The following is a 17,661-nucleotide window of genomic DNA, read 5'->3' as shown; positions in this document are numbered from 1 at the left end:
TGTAAATATGCTGCAAACAACACGGAAACTTCTTCCTTTATCGGAAATGCCTGTGACAAAGATTTGTGGCAACCCTGAGGCAATTCAAGGAGGTCCGAAGTGAAAATGATACTCAATATACCTTGAAGAACTGCTGCTCCAACAGGTAGTCGTTCAGATTTTGAATTTTTAATAATTTACCTGTCAAATAATGTTGAACTAGTTTCATAATATAGAGTGAAAAATAAAACTTTTTGAATTTGACAATCAAACCTTTTTTCCAAACACTGTCGAATGCTTCTTCTATTTCTAGAAGAAAAACTCAAGTTGAGCAGCCTTGAGAATTGTTTGTACGAATTAAATTAGTTAATAGAACATTTATTTTTCCTCTGTTCCGGATCTAACACTACTGCGACCAGTAAATTGATATATTGTAGTATATCCCGTGTCCTTAGTTTAGTGCATGTCGTATTACTCCATCACTATTGAGAAATGATGAAGCATTCGATTTTTTTACAGTTGTCACTCTTGCATTTATCGCAAGGATCCGAGTCTAATTGAAAGGTCCCGCTATCTATACCCTTCGGAGTGTTGAAACACCCTCCAAAGGCGCGCCCCTTTGTCAGTCAAAATTGGATTCCTTAGCAACAAAATAAAGGTATGACACCGATAATGACCATGCATCAGAACCCTAGTCTTAACCACTTCAAACTAGAGAACAACGAATAGAAGATAAGAACCACATAGGTGAAGACTAACTAACTCATTTTTTCATTGTTTCAAGATCATCCTCGGTCCAGGCAACCCGAGGACTTATCACTATCAACAAGGCATAAAAAGTAACAAGGACTAAGATGTGTTCCTTGGATTATTGAAAAATCCTGTTCCCCTAGTTTGAAGTAGTCAGGACTAGGAATCGGTGGCAGATCTTACATTCCGTAACGTACCACGAAAAGGTGATCTACCCACGTTACGGGGCAAACAGAACATGGTTATACTTTTGTTACTTTTTGGCAAACATTGAAATACTATATTTTAATGTGATGGTCAAGGAGATGTGCAGCAAGCCACTATCATTGTTATTGTAGTTAACATCACTTAACGTATTGTTTTGTAGGTCATTGGTAATGTGGCCATCCTTATCGTACCCTTTGAAAAGTAGTTAAGTAGTTTTGTGTTTAAATTGAATTAAACAAAGTTTTCGTTGTTCATATCTTTGATGAAAAAAATAAAAAAAAATTCTAGGAACCGGATGCTCAAAACAAACGTTTTCAGGTCAACATTTTTTTAAAGTCTGTGTAACAGTAAAATAGGTGATGCAAATTCAAGTGATACCTTGAGATTCTTTAGAAGATTAGTCATACCGGCAAAGTTAATGTTAACCGAGGCAAACTAAGAATTCTTGAAAAATCTGGACGAATCATGAAAAGTCTAGACAAGAGATTGTCTGGTTGTCTGGATGGTCCATTAAAACCTGCAAGATTACTGATGAATCTGGCAGATTAGCTACACTGCTGGATGCTCATATTGTGTAATCGGAGCTATATAGATTACAACTGGTGGAGAAGTGACCAGATTCTGACTTGAATAAAATCCATCATTCATCATATCAAATTGAACTAATCACCATGGGTTAAATGGTCTCATTTTAACATCATTTAGAATGTGTCTGTATTTTTTATGAACAAAATTGGAGCATTATTTTTGGAATTAAAATTCGTAAGAAGGCTCAGATCTCACACTAGGTGGATAAATTTAGGGATTTTTGTATCTTCTAATGATTAATTATTTTTACAAGACCTCACCTTTTCTCCATAATTCCCTTGGCAAATTTCTCCGAACTCCTTTTCTACATAATAATTATGGAACTCTCATTAGTATTATCCTCTGAATTCGTAAGTTAATTCTCTAGGAACTCTCCTCAGAATGTATCCTTCCAAAATTCACCACGAACGTTTTCACAAATTCCTTGGAATGTTCCCAATGATTAAATTAAATTTTCTTGAACATTTTACGTGAGTAAATTTAATACCAAGTATGATCAAAATGTTAATAAATTATGTTTTTGAAAACATATTTATTTAATTTTTTGATATTATTTCCGATTTTAACGAGATCAAGTTCATATATTGATATAATTTTGATATTACAAAAATCTGAATTGCAAACGTTATTTGATTTTAAAGAAAAAGGAAAAGTACATTGGTAGCGAAAATCTCCGGTTGCGCGAAACAGTTTTTCCCTAAATTTAGTTTAATAAGCAACCGTCAATTGAGTTTTCAATTATGTGATTAAAACTCAATTGATGGCAACATTTAATAGACCTGCAGGCAACTTTTTACTGCCTGCATACATGCTAGTATGAGCGTAGCATTTCGGTCACCTTTGCGCACAATAAACAACTAATAAGCTTACATTTATAACCTGAGAACTTTCCAGGTAAATATGGATGTAATATCACCCCATGTTTGGTAGATAAAAAATCAAAATCACGTTAGGTAAACACAATTTGCTTTGTTTGAGTAGCAATCTCACAAGCATTAGTTTTCAAATCGAAGTGATTTGTTTACGGATCTTTATTTTCTGTAAGCAGTTTAATAAAAATTGCTACTAATTGCTGAAAAATTATTTAATTTCTTGATAGGTCAAATTAAATTTAGCCGTTTAAACTTTTTTTTTTCCTTTATTTGAGAGATTTTTAGCCATAGGCTAGTTCATCTCTTAGCCGTGTAAACATATCTAGTGACTTCTAGCCGTCTAGCGATAATATAGAGATTGAGTTGAGATAATATAGTTCACAAGGAAAGGAGTGCAAGTGACAAATATTCCTCCCTTTATTTTTATTAAGTTTTGTCATTTATAAAGACTGTACAGTATGTCCCATAAAAAAATGCGAAAGCTTTCAATACTTATGTTTGGGCAGCTTTAAACATTATTTTTACTGTTTTAATGCGTGTGTGTTCTGACTGTATACTCTGAGACGATGTAAACAAAACAGTGGTTCGCGAGCAACAAAGTTGAGGAAAATGTACGCAAAGGAGGTTGTGACTATAGTTTGCTGCTCGTCCAAAAGCTCGTAAAACAAATTGCAATGATTGTGGGACCTGGCTACCGTTTACCGTATCCAACGTTCACTCCTTGATATACCACGTCCACGGAAGCCGGGAAATGGCCGTCCACGGTCCGCTCGCACACCGAAGGTCATCAGATCAGTGAGAGACAAAGTGAGGTGAAATCCTATCAGATCGATCCGGAAATTGGCTAAGGAAGCCGATATTTCAAAAACTACCATGCAACGGTTGGTCAAAGATGGCTTGAAATGTTCGTCCAGGGCAAGAGTAAAGCGCCACCTTGTAACGGACCGAATCAAACAACTACGGCTGAAGAGCTCGAAACGTTTGGTGTCAGCATTAAAAAAGAAGCATACCATCATCGTATTCTCCGATGAGAAAATGTTCACCATCGATCCCGTATCTAACACACGTACAGGCAGGTTTATTTCGCCGAAAATGATTGAGAATGTTCCAGAGAAGGTGAAATTCAAGTTTACAACCAAACATCCGGCCGGAGTCATAGTTTTCGGGGCAGTTGGGTCCAATGGCTTGAAAATGCCTCCAGTATTTATCAAAGCTGGTTTAAAAGTTAATACCGAGATTTACATGAACATTTTGAAGGACCACGTTCTGCCACGGATGAAAGCCAACTTTGGAGCACACCAACACGTCATTTTCCAACAGGACAGTGCGCCGTGTCTTACCTCAAAAAGGACTCAAGCGTGGCTGAAGTAAAACATAGAATTTTGGCCAATGGACATTTGGCCTCCTAGCAGCCCGGACTTCAATCCTTTGGATTTCTCAATATGGGCATCTGTTCAGGCTAAGGCCTGTGGACGTTCTCACCCCAGTGTTGGCGCCCTGAAAACTTCCATTACCAAGGCATGGAACTAGATGACTGACTCATACGTTAAGAAGGTATACTCTCGATTCCGTCCCCGTTTGGAGAAGGTGATCGAGAAAAATGGTGGATATATTGAGCAATGTAATCATGAAAGGCTTAATAAACAATTCCCTAAATAAAATTATGATTTTTTTTTTATCATTTCCTGTGAAAAAAAATTATTTTCGCATTTTTTATGGGACATACTGTACACGAAAAAAATGCAATAGACAAAAATTATCACCAAAAATTCAGCTCAGTTCGATATTTTTGAAACTCTCAGGGAATAAATAAACACATATTAGCTATATTTTTGCAAAGTTGGTTTATTCAACCTCCTCTCCTAGGCTAAATGCCCGCACCTTGGACTTAACGCAACCCATCAAATCCTGTGCAACACTTTCGTCATCTTTCTTACACACTCTTTTTTCATATCCTTGTCGTTTTTGAAGACCTTCCCTGTTTTCCGGAGCTTGCCGTTCGTAATCGCCCAGAATTTTTCTATAAGGTGAAGTTCTGGCGAGTTTGACGGATTTGCCTCCTTCGGCACAAAAACAACATTGTTGGCTTCGTACAATTCCATCACCGGTTTCCCATAATGGCACGATGCCAGATCCATCTCAAACAGAGTGTCACCTTCGTGGGACCGGAGGAAGGACAGCAGGTGCGTCTGGAGGCATTCTTCTTTATATATTCGGCCGTTGATGGTACCGGTCGTTATGCTTGCTGAATTTGCCGCACCCACACCCAGTACTTCTTGGCAAATTTGTCGACCTTCTTCTTCCGCAACTTCTCCGGAACATCCAGGCGGGACTTGCCGACGAAAAACTCCAAGCCGGGGATCTGCTGGCGTCCGCTTTAATGCACGTCTCGTCGTCCATTACGATGCATTTCGGCTGCACCAACAACTCTCGGTACAGCTTCCTGGCGCGGGATTTTGTCACCGTATTCTGTTATCGGTTCTGCTAGACACCTTCCTTACCTTGAAGACATGAAGTCTGACCCGCTTCATTGTATGGTGAACGAACCGCACTGAAGAATTGACCTTTTTGGCAACGTTCCGAATCGAAAGGTTCGGATTGCGCTTGAAGTAATCTCTCAGCTTCATTGTTCTCACGAGGTTGGTCGTCTTCGTTTTTCTTCCGCTGTCAGCTCGCCGCTGGGTCGTCTGGGTCTCGTTTAACGATTTTACCACACCGAACATGGTTGAATTGTCGATTCCAAACTGTCTCGTGATCCACCTGTGGGACTGGCCTGGATTTTCCACGACCGCTCCCATATTTTTTTGTCGAAGCACTTATTGCTTGGAAGCCATCTCGATAACCACACGAGATTTGCACATGTAAACATTACACTCTAAACTATTTTTACTCACAATTTCATAAATTTTTACCCATCCAAAAAATGGTTGCACGTTTTTCGAGTGTTATGTTTACTTACACCAATCTTACATACCAACCATCTCTACCACACGCCCTTTTTCTTCTTACCCTCTAAATTATGAAGATTTAAAACAGTATCCTTGCTTATATTTTTTATACACCACCTCCACTTGAATCCTAATTTAAATATGAAAATGTTGATACCGCTTTTTAATGGAAATATAAAAAAAATGCCAATATCATAATGCCTAAATTGATGTGTTACTAGTACAGCTAGATTTTTTGTTGATGGGTCGAAAGTTAGGGTCCAGGTGTGGCAGCTGTCTCCCTGGTGTCGGTAACATTGGTGCTCAGCACGGAAAACAAGATCGACGGAAAACAAATCAAGGAAAAAACTGTTAACTCGTCCACACAGTTATCAAATTATGTTATTATGAACGATTATATCATAATATCAAATAATGTTTTCATTATCTACTCGGGTATTCTTCAAGTATTCTCCCACATTTACCATAAATTATCCTAATAATTCCCTAGGAATAGCAAAAAAGTTGCAAAATATTAGAGATGTTCAAATTCAGAACTGTTGTTAATTATAAGACCAATCTGAAAGATGCCAAGAACTCTTCGACCCCTCATAAATGTCACGGGAAGTTAGAATCAACATATTTTTTTCCTCACAATTTTTATTTCTGTACCACTATCCATTGGCTTGTCGTTCTTGACGGGGGTGGGTTTTTGCCATCCCCTAATTTTGGAGCTGAGTGTTCTACGGTAAAACACACGGTAAAAAAATTGCTGCCTATTAAGGAAGATATAGCTAATATGCCAAACTAAATTCTTAAAAGAGATTTTAATGTGTTAAGCTATAAAGGTCGGACTCGATTATCCAAGGGTACGATTATCCGTATTGGATATGATTGGATATGAGGCATGACCAAGGCATCCTGAGGTGACCATATACCATACCATCCTGAGCTGTGAGGGACCATACCAAGTGACTCATTGCATAGTTGTTGCAATTTGAATTGAATTGTTGCAGAGTTGAAGATTTTCAGAACACAACCTAGAAAATTAAGATCTCTGATCACCTGATGGTCTATGGAATATTTTCGGAACCACCTTGCATCATGAGAAAATATCCTAGAGTGATGAAAAGTTTGAGATCTTCAGTACAATAGTACCTGATCAACCTGAAGTCTTGAGAAAATATCCAGACGACTTTATGGAGATCTAAAACACATGAAGGAGTTTGGAATAATTTATGAGCTGCCGTGTTTCGTATGAGAGGAAATCTGAGAGACATACATACATTTATTTGTACAACATCACATTTAAGATAAGACATAATCAACAATAGTACGCCACAATACTCGGTTTGCGGCTGCCGCTCTCCATCCTCGGTCATGCCCAATGCTCGCTAGATCACGCTCTACTTGGTCCGCCCATCGTTCTCTCTGCGCTCCACGCCTTCTTGTGCCAACCGGATCAGTAGCGAACACCAACTTTGCAGGGTTGTTGTCCGGCATTGTTGCAACATGCCCTGCCCACCGCATCCTTCCGGCTTTGGCCACCTTCTGGATGCTGGGTTCGCCGTAGAGTGCAGCGAGCTCGTGGTTCATTCTTCGCCGCCACTCACCGTTCTCCTGCACACCACCGAAGATCGTCCTTAGCACACGTTGCTCGAAAACTCCGAGTGCTTGCAGGTCCTTCTCGAGCATAGTCCATGTTTCGTGTCCATAGAGGACCACTTCCACTGATGATGCGCCTTCGTATTTCACGACTCACATTGTTGTCAGCCGTCATTAAGGATCCAAGGTAAACGAATTCCTCCACTACCTCGAAAGTATCCCCGTCTATCGTGACATTACTTCCTAGACGAATCCTGTCATGTTTGGTTCCACCTACTAGCATGTACTTTGTTTTTGACGCACTCACCACCAGTCCGACCTTTGCTGCTTCGTGTTTCAGACGGGTGTATAGTTCTGCCACCGTTCCAAATGTTCTTGCGATAATGTCCATGTCGTCCGCAAAGCACACAAATTGACCGGATTTCGTGAAAATCGTACCCCGGCTGTTGAGCCCGGCTCGTCGCATAACACCTTCTAGAGCGATGGTGAAGAGTAGGCATGAGAGTCCGTCACCTTGTCGCAGTCCCCGGCGAGATTCGAATGAACTGGATAGTTCACCCGAAACCCTTACGCAGTTTTGCACACCGTCCATCGTTGCTTTGATTAGTTTGATCTGCTTCCCAGGAAAGCCGTTCTCGTCCATGATTTTCCATAGCTCTGTGCGGTCGATACTGTCGTATGCCGCCTTAAAGTCGATGAACAAATGATGCGTTGGGACCTGGTATTGCCGTACGGTGAAGATCTGGTCCGTTGTCGATCGGCCGTCAATGAAGCCGGCTTGATAACTTCCCACAAACTCGGTCATTTTAAGTGATAGACGACGGAAGATGATCTGGGATAGCACTTTGTAGGCGGCATTCAAAATGGTGAACGCTCTGAAGGTCTCACATTCCAAATGGTCGCCTTTCTTGTGAATGGGGCAGATTACCCCCTCCTTCCACTCCTCCGGTAGCTGTTCTGTTTCCCAGATCCTGACTATCATCCGGGGCAAGCAGGTGGCCAACTTTTCTTGGCCCATCTTGATGAGTTCGGCTGCAATACCATCCTTACCAGCTGCTTTGTTGTTTTTGAGCTGCTGAATGGCATACTTTACTTCCCTCAGCGTGGGAGTTGGGTCAGTTCCGTGCTCTGCTGCACTGACGTAGTCGTTTCCTCCATTGCACTGGTCTCCCGTGCCTACGTTCTCCTCGCCATTCAGGTGTGCATCGCAGTGCTGCTTCCACCTTTCAATCACCTCACGTCCGTCCGTCAAGAAGCTCCCGTTCTTATCCTTGCACATTTCGGCTCGCGGCACGAAGCCGTTGCGGGATGCGTTGAGCTTCTAGTAGAACTTCCGTGTTTCTTGGGAATGGCACAGCAGTTCCATTTCCTCGCACTCCGCTTCTTCCAGGTGGCGTTTTTTCTCCCGAAAGATGCGGGTCTGCTGTTTCCGCTTCTGTTTATACCGTTCCACGTTCTGTCGGGTTCCATGCTGCAGCATTACCACCCGCGCTGCGTTCTTCTCCTCCAAAATCGCTCTGCACTCCTCGTCGAACCATTCATTCCGTCGACTTCTTTCCACGTACCCAATGGTGCTCTCGGCTGCGTCGGTGGTGGCTGCTTTATCTGTACTCCAGCAGTCCTCTAGAGGGGGCACATCAAGCTCGCCCTCCTCTGGCAACGCTGCCTCGAGATTCTGCGCGTATGCTAAGGCGACATCCGGTTGCTTCAGTCGCTCTAGGTTGTACCGTGGCGGGTGTCGGTACCGTACATTGTTGATGACGGAAAGTTTTGGGCGCAGTTTGATTATCACCAGGTAGTAGTCAGAGTCGATGTTAGCGCCACGATAGGTCCTGACGTCGATAAGTACCGTCCATCAATCAGAACGTGGTCGATTCGGATTCCGTCTGCTGTGGTGATCTCCAGGTGTAACGATAGGGGAGGCTGTGTTGGAAGAAGGTGAGTGGCCCGTCAAGCCATTCCCGTTCGTCAGCTGGTGGGCGCTGAACTTTCCAATCGTCGGTCTGAATTCCTCCTCCTGGCCTACCTGAGCGTTTAGGTCTCCTATGATGATCTTGACGTCGTGGCTTGGGCAGCGATCGTACTCGCGGTCGAGCTGCGCGTAAATATGAGAGATGCGATATGGATTATGGAAAACTTATTTTTTTTTCCTTGATTTGTTTTCCGTCGATCTTGTTTTCCGTGCTGAGCACCAATGCTACCGACGCCAGGGAGGCAGCTCCCACACCTGGACCCTACCTATCGAGCCATCAACTCATGAACCGGGGACCAACGGCTTTACTTCCCTTCCGAAGGAAGGCGTGATCAGAGATGTTATGCCTCAGAACATCCCGGCGGCGCCGACTGGGATTGAACTCAGGCCTGCTGGGGTGAGAGGTAATCACGCTTACCACTACACCACCGGCACCGCTATGGAATACTTGGATAGCTTAAAAATGATACCTGATCAATCTAAAATCTTGACAAAAACATCTTGAGGGTTGCAACTTGGCAACTTGGCATTTGAGAGAATATCTGGGAGATGTTATGGTATCTTGAAAAATGCATGGAAGATATGATTTGAATGTTTAGGTAGTGGAATTTTTTAGATCTTTTATCACCTGGAGGTCTTGGCAATAATTGTTGGGCATCCTAGTATCATGAGAGAATATATGGGAAATGTGATTTGAATTGATTAACAGTTTGAGATCTTCAGAATGATACCTGATCAAGGTGCAGTCTTTAACAGACATCTTGAAGATTTTTTTGACAGCTATGCATAATGATGAATGAGGTCTTTTGAGTAATTTCTGAGCAACCTGGTATCATTAGAGGATATTTGGGAGATATAATTTGAATTTATGTGCAGTTTTAGATCTTCAGTATGATATCTGATCAAGCTGATGTCTTGAATAAATATTTATTATATATCATAGGCCTTTTTGGAGATCTATGATCACCTATAAATCTTTGGATTGATTTCTGAGCAATTTGGTATTCGTAAGAATAACGGGGAGATGTGATTGAACAAGTTGAAGTATTTAACAAATATCTTGATGATTTTTTGGAGATCTAGAAATGGAGATTAGAAGATTAGGAATCACATAGGTGAAGACTAACTAACTCATTTTTTCCTTGTTTCAAAATCATCCTCGATCCAGGCAACCTGAAGACTTAAGCGGCGCCGGTGGTGTAGTGGTAAGCGTGATTACCTCTCACCCCAGCAGGCCTGGGTTCAATCCCAGTCGGCACCGCCGGGATGTTCTGAGGCATAACATCTCTGATCACGCCTTCGGAAGGGAAGTAAAACCGTTGGTCCCCGGTTCATGAGTTGATGGGTCGATAGGTAGGGTCCAGGTGTGGAAGCTTCCTCCCTGGCGTCGGTAGCATTGGTGCTCAGCACGGAAAACAAGATCGACGGAAAACAAATCAAGGAAAAAAAAAACTGAAGACTTATCTCTATCAACAAGGCTTGAAAAGTAACAAGGACTAAGATGTGTTCCTTTGATTATTGAAAAATCCTGTTCCCCTAGTTTGAAGTAGTCAAGACTATGAATAGGTGGTAGATCTTACATCCCGTAACGTACAACGAAAAGGTGATCTACCCACATTACGGGGTCATCATCTGAGCATCTTGGTATTCAAAATAATATCTGGGAGATGTGATTTTAATTGTTGGGCAGTTGAAGATTTTTAAAATGATACGTGGTCAAGCTGAAGTCTAAGATAAATAACAATTTTTTGAAGATCTATGACCACCTGGAGGTCTTTTCATTGTCTTCAGCCATTGGAGGTCTTCAGCCATTGTTGAAAAAAGATTTTTTTCATCTATTGCCATATGTGACCAGCATCAGAAAAAGGAAGAAAATAATTTTAAAACGTTCAATGTGGGTGCAATTAATATTCCTTCATAAGCGGCAACGAAAAAAATGGTTCCGGAGAGAAATTGTTTTCAAGCCTCCGGATAATCGAGTTCAATCTGTAATAACCGAGAAAAGTGCTGCCGGAAGCCATACCATTTGGATTAAAATTCCGCAAAATTTGCTGTCAAAATGTGGATATTAGGAAATTCTTCATTTATGTGGCTCTAACCATTTCGATTTTTCGCAGCCCTCATTCCGTATTTCAGCAATATGTTTCCAATGTTTTGTTGTTATATGACCCGGTAATGCCCAGCTGCACTCCCACACATAACGTTTCACACATATGAAATTTCAAAAATCTATATTTACAAAAATATCGCAGCTTCTTATTCCGCCCCAAATCAGCTTACCTAGAACGTTTTAATTTTCTTTAAATAGGCAATTTTTTTTTAAATGCTGCAGCTATTGCTATGTATCATGATTGGATATTAAGATAAAAGAGCTGCATTTACCTAAATTTTTCTTTTATCACAATAATCGCTTGAGACACGTTACAGCTCCCTAGTCTGAACTCGACATAATAATGTCTGCTTTTCCGATTGTTGAGTGATTACGGTCACATAATAATTCTCATCCTGCTAAATACACTACGTTGAATGTACCAACATCGATCCAACACCACAAATATCAATATTTTTTCATATCCTCGTCCTTTAGGGATATCTGGAATTGTTTAAAAATATGCTATGCAGTTTCTTCCTCCAAAATGTTCTGCATACTTATTGTTTTTGAACAATGTCTTATAACAAAGTATAATGCGTCTCCATGAAAAAATGTGATTGATACTTCTTTAAGTTGTGATATATATTCAATGTCTATTTAAAATGATCATGATCATGGTCATGGCATGAAATAAGTCAAGCAATCATGATAGCAACTAGCCATTCTTTGCTAATTCCTAAGTTTGCTGGTTACTTTTATCCAACGTTAAGGGTAATTATTTTAATTTAGATTATGTTCGGGAGGTGATTGCAGACATGATGATTGTCGAATAGAAAATTAAACACTTTCTGTCGGTCACTACCATTCTAGTATAATGTCCACATTTCCAACTCGATTGTTCGAATTGTGCAATAAAGTGCATTCCACTGGAAATGGTTTCGCATAGGAATTTTTGCACAATTCTCTGTCCACTGCGGCAAGTAAACAAAGCATAAAACTCCCAAAAAAATCTTCTTATCTTCCGAAGCATTTGAAGACAGCTGAACCATTCCGGCTACATGCTTCCTATAACATTCACATTGCCTGCTCTCTCCTGCTGCGGTTTTCCTTTCTCCTATTTACGAGCCATTCTCTCGCACCGGACTACCAGTTCTTATGAGAATATGTACCTACGACAAACCACTCGGTGCGTTGTGCAACAGCACACAACACTGGAGATCAGAAAGCGGGAAGTGAGAAGGAAAAATCAAAATTCCCTACCGTGACCCATCTACCACCCCACGAGAGCTGTGGTGGCCAGAATCAAGAGACTGACTGCGGAACAGAGAGCGTGAAACTTTGTGGTGTCAAGATAGGTCCTACTCTAGCAGAGACTGGATTCCTTTGCAGGGTACGAATGCAACGTGCTCACGTCAAACAAGATCGACATGTGTATCTCCGGAATGAGAGCCGGTCTTCGATGAGACAGTTGCCAAAGTGAGATGGCTAGTTTTTCCCCTCAGATTGAGCACATTTTGCGTTACCTCGCCGATCGATGAGCTAGGTTTTTCATCGCTCATGGGTCTACTGGCGGTATTCCGCGTCGACGGTTCGCAGTGTGTGCGAAGAAGAGGTGCAGACACTATCACGGTCGTAAACGCGCTCGCGATGTTCATGGATTAAGCAGAAATTTCGAAAATCGTACGTGTCTAGCAGCGAAGATTTCACGTTGATGCACTTCAAACAGTAACGATCGGTAATAAATTGATTCGATGGTTTTTACGTGATCGTAACCGGTAAATCGTGATCGTGGTCATTCAGTCTGATAATATCTCTAGAATTGAGAAAAGTTGTGTACCAATTGAGAACGTTCCAAGTTCAGACGGCAACAGTCAGATGTTCATGTAAAGGCTTGAACATCGCGCGCGTTTCGCGTTGATTTTCTCGGGACTTGCGGAAGAGAGTGAGAGATTCGCGTATGAGTGAGAGGCCAAAGGCCAAGACAGCGGTGCGAAGAGGCCAATCACCAATAGAGCGGGACGGCGATAGTTGGCAATACAGAGAGCTTCGGGGCTTTAATGTATATAAAATATAAAATAAACACACAGGGAATATCATTTTTCCTCTTGTATTGCTTGTTATATGCGAAACTTTTGTATTGTGTCATAAACGAACTACTTGTCATAACGTAAACAACTTCGGACTTCTACGATCGAATTTTTATTATTATAATATTAATAACAGTAAAAATAACAACCAAGAGAAGAAAATTCAAAATAATATCTATAAAAATAAAGCAGTAATAAAAATCAACATTAGTCCAAAGATAAAAAATGAATAAAACAATTTGATAGAGAATCGAAGGAGGTTACGAAAAAACAACAAACAATAAAAAAATATCTACCACTGCTTTGTTTTCATTTTTTTTTGCGGTGACATTTTATGCAACGTGTAGTGGGATCAGTGCCACGAGGCGAGCTACAGGAAGAAGGAACAGCGCTTTTTGTTAAAGCCGACAGTTAAGCTTCCCTGAGTTCCCGACGTACGTGACAAGTGTTCCCGGCGATAGGTGATCAATCTTGACCTGTTATGCCGCGTGTTTGTGAGCAAAAGACGAAGCTGTTTTAAGTGCTACTGGGCAATTAAGGAGCATCTAAAGTGGCAAATGAGAATAAACAACTGTGAGCGAAAAATTGATAACATAAGTCAACCTATTTGTGATTAGCAATTGTGATTAGAAAGCCAAGTGATAAGAAGAAAAGTTATTGAAAACCATTGCCAGTGATAATTGAATGAATTGTTCAGAATGGGTCTATTAAGGTCGTAGAGCGACATTTGCTCGGAACAGTTTGTTTGCTCAAAGTTTGGACTGAGTGGACAAAATTCAAAACAGTGGCATTAGGCGTTTAAGTGAGTACCTTGTAGTTCTAGGTGTGTTTCTTCAAGACTTCAACTAACCCACATTAGACCAGAGACTGCTACTAACCCGAGAGAAAAAATCTGTTCGTTTAATAGCTCTAAAGCTTCCAAGAGCTAAGAAACTGTGCGAGGTATTGCCGATCAATTCTAACAAACTACCAGGGTGATTCTGACCACTAACAACACTTCCGACAGAATCCCTGTAATGCGGCCATGTCAAAATTTATAATCGATAGTATGCTACCTAAATACGCACAGTTTCAACCATTCATTAGCTCACAGATTTCATCACAGTCCATTTCCAATTCGAATTCAACAGTGTCACAGACCCCAAACTCTGAAGGTAGTCCATTAACAACAGGTAGTGAAGGTAGTCCGAATTCTCCACCGACCAGCAAAATGTATCCGTTCGTATCCAACCACCCCTCGTCGCACACCAGCTACTCAACGATGCCAGGCTTTTCGGGGCTTGACGACAAATCGTGCAGGTAATTTCAATTCCAAACTTTGATCCTTGTGACCGGATTGAACACCATGTGACTAACTGTTCTAAAATGTGTCGGTTTCTCGTTCTCCTTTCCTCTCCTCCACCAGCAGTAGATACACGGACAGCGTAATGAATAGCTATCCACCGATGGGAGTTCCTGGAAGTGCCAGTATTGCACAATTCTACCAACAAGCAGCTGCCGTATCGGCAGCATCCGCCGGTGTTGGTGTGGATTCACTAGGTTCAGCCTGCTCACAACTTTCGTCATCCGTCGGCGGGGGTCAGTCCGGTCTGCCGGACATAACCCGCCATCCCTGGCTAGTGACTGGTAAGTTTCACCCTACACCAGTAGAGCATTTTATTGTTAGCTTGTTGGCTTATATTCTTCTGTTCAGCTTTTCACTCTTCGATGTATGCTGCTCGAAGTCGTTTCTTGCTTTTAAAAGATTAAGATTACCCTTATCATCGCCCCATGAATACGCGACCGAAGCGGAAAGTCGTCGAGCCTTTTGGCCGAAAATAGCAACAATATAGCGTAGGGGCTGCATCGTTACGATGGGAAAACACGCATAAGTAAAGGTGTGCTCTGCACCATTCATTCAAAATGGTTGCTTGACGCGTGGTCTCAGATCTACTTCGGTTGCCGTTTGGCGGCCGGTTTGTGATAATTAGTAATATAAATTTTAACGCACATTCATGGTTCGGTTGAGGTCAGGCATGTGGCCAACTGCATACAAAACAGATGAAGTTTAAAGTGTTTGAGCCTATGCAAATGTGACGAAGGATGGTAGTAATTAAGGAGGTTGAATTTCGAGGAAAATATTAGCACCTCTGGGATATTCAGTGGGTGTCTCAACTATAGAGGCACCGTAAATCTTTACGGTGCCTTTAAGCCAACTGGCTAGTCCATCATCATCATATTATAAACATTGTATGTCTGTTGGTTTCTAACCAATCATTATTAAACTTTCAGGACATGTGAAATAACTGAAATTACATCGTTCCTAATTCCTAACACGTCATTTCGATATAAAACTCCTGAAATAATGACGAATATATTCCTCGCTGAATAAGTCGTTTGTCTTTATGATGTTGATTCACAAAAATTGCCCATAAATGATCAAAACACTGATAAATAGAATCATAAAATTTCACACGAATTGGTTGACAAAATTGTTATATTTGAAAAATTATAAAAACTACTACTTTTCAGATTTTTGTACATCAATCGAGACACCTAAAATTGTTTTGTCATTCATTCTTTTATGTTTGTCGAACATTAATTAATCTTAAAGCAAACATTGACAAATTTGAATCGTTCAGGAAAAAGTATCTAATAGTAAATAATTGAAACATTGGTTAATTTTCGGTGTATTTAAAATAAATAATTGTGTGAATTAACAATTGTCCAACTTAGAGATTTTGCTAATGAATGTTCGTAAAATTTTGGTGTAAATATATTGACAACACGAAGAGAAACAGTTAGTTAAATGAAAGATGTCCAGTATTACAAAATAATCCAAATATCGGAAGATCATTATTAAAGTAGTGTAGAACTGTTTGAAGAGATACACCGGTTTTAGTGACGGTATGACATAGGCTGGTTCTATTGTTCTGACACGCATGGTACATTTTAAGCAGAAGATTTTCATATTTTGAATAGGTTTTACCAAAAGCCATTGCAGTACATTTTGTTAAAAGTTAATTATTGATCAATGAAAATAGTATTATTTTTCAAAAATACTATCAGTGGTCAAACGAGATTTTCATAACACAATTCTTCTTAAAAATGCAGTATATTTGACAACATTTGTGTTTTTTGTATGGGAATTCTACCACAGTTCTTTTGTCACAGTTAACATGTCAAAGAATAACATGTGATTCGATAGACAGTAGATATTTGACATGATTTCATATTGATAACTTAAGGGCCGTGGATGAGGTGTCCCAGATTTTTATTTTGTTCTTGTTCATACCAAAGAATCAAGGCATTGAGGATTGGTAGTTACATTAATTAAAACTTTCAAAAACTTATTTAGCGGTTTGCGTCATATTTAGATCTCCCAGCATTGCTTTCAAAAGAGTGTATAAATAACCGTAATAAAGTAGCTCAAAACCAATGGATTATAGTTTGAGGAAGGTCCCAGAAATCAAGTTTGGGTTAGTTCTGTGTGTAGAAAATTTAATTGCTGAATGAACTGAAATTGTCAGCTTTATCCGATAAATTTTTATTATAAATCTTATGTAGGAAAATTTTGCCGAAGAATGACTGAAAGACTGAGATATATTCATTCCAGAGATGGTAAAATTCTGGGGAAAGTGACATTGACAAATTTAATTATTAGCATGAGGTGTGTGAAAAATTTTATCAGAAAAATTATCAGAATTAATGTGGTACACATTTTGTAAGTTCAAATTTGTATCAAATATACGTTGTAAAATATTTACGCAATTTGTTTAAATAGGCCACAATATATAACTAATTTTATCTTGCATGTTCAAATAAGCATAGGAAATATGAAAATACGTGAAGAATGAAGCACCGGTAAATTAGTGTGTGCTCTTGAACCTGTTTTGTAAGCCTCTGTGGATGTTTGTAGGCATGTTATAAACTCACAAAAAATCTTTTTATTTGAAATGTTAACTTATGTTTTTGACTGAGAATTCTCTGTATGTGATCTGATCGGCATATGATCACAACTTTGGGGTCATGCAATAATTACGAAAGCACTTTTTTTGGATTATCAATCCCCTCTTAGCCCCATTGTAATACTTAGTAATGTTTAACAAAACCCTCACCCCTTTGTAGGATCTTTGATCAAATATTTTAATGGTCTGTATATGACTTGTTCACTAGGGTGGGTCAAATGTGCCAAATTTGAATGAATTTGGTAATGACCTTGATTTGCGGTAGAGTTTTAAACTGTGTATGGAAAAATGTATGGTAAACAAAACTAAAGTATTCAGTTGCTCGTCAAAAATTCCAAAAAATCAAGTTTTGTTACTAAACCTGGGATTTAGGTTGGGAAAACTATACAGAACAATTTTGTCGATGACCGTAAATCAATTCGACTTTGAAATAAGTTGTGAATTTTTAAGTTTATGCCTAGTGCTTCGCACATACCTGCAACCTTCTATATACGTCTATAGGTATGTGCGGAGCACCCGGTCTGAAAAAAAATTGTAACTTCTTGTACAGATGTTGAATCAATTTCGATCCCCGACAAAGTTGTTCTGCATAGTTTTCTCAATTTACATTCCAGGTTTAGTAAAAATTGAGCAAT

At 40.0% G+C, this 17,661-nt stretch overlaps 1 protein-coding gene across 6 annotated transcripts in view; it reads left to right on the top strand.

Annotated features, from left to right (window-relative positions):
• Positions 1–12,576: 12,576 nt before the first annotated feature.
• Positions 12,577–17,661, top strand: part of abd-A (abdominal A) — a 63,286-nt gene continuing 58,201 nt past the window's right edge. For 3 of the 6 annotated variants that reach the window (XM_065228060.1, XM_065228061.1, XM_065228058.1), the window contains exons 1-3: positions 12,578–13,881; positions 14,210–14,378; positions 14,485–14,705. In XM_065228060.1, coding sequence (XP_065084132.1) covers position 13,881; positions 14,210–14,378; positions 14,485–14,705 — 391 coding nt within the window. In that variant the 5' untranslated portion in view covers positions 12,578–13,880. Of the gene's footprint in view, positions 13,882–14,209; positions 14,379–14,484; positions 14,706–17,661 lie in introns of all 6 variants that reach the window. The other 3 variants (XM_065228062.1, XM_065228059.1, XM_065228063.1) reach the window with 3 other exon arrangements.

Source organism: Ochlerotatus camptorhynchus, unplaced genomic scaffold (assembly GCF_037179485.1).
Source record: "Ochlerotatus camptorhynchus isolate MF236.1 unplaced genomic scaffold, CSIRO-AGI_Acam_v1.1 ptg000278l, whole genome shotgun sequence".
NCBI lineage: Eukaryota > Metazoa > Arthropoda > Insecta > Diptera > Culicidae > Ochlerotatus > Ochlerotatus camptorhynchus.
This window is presented reverse-complemented; position numbering and strand designations above follow the sequence as displayed.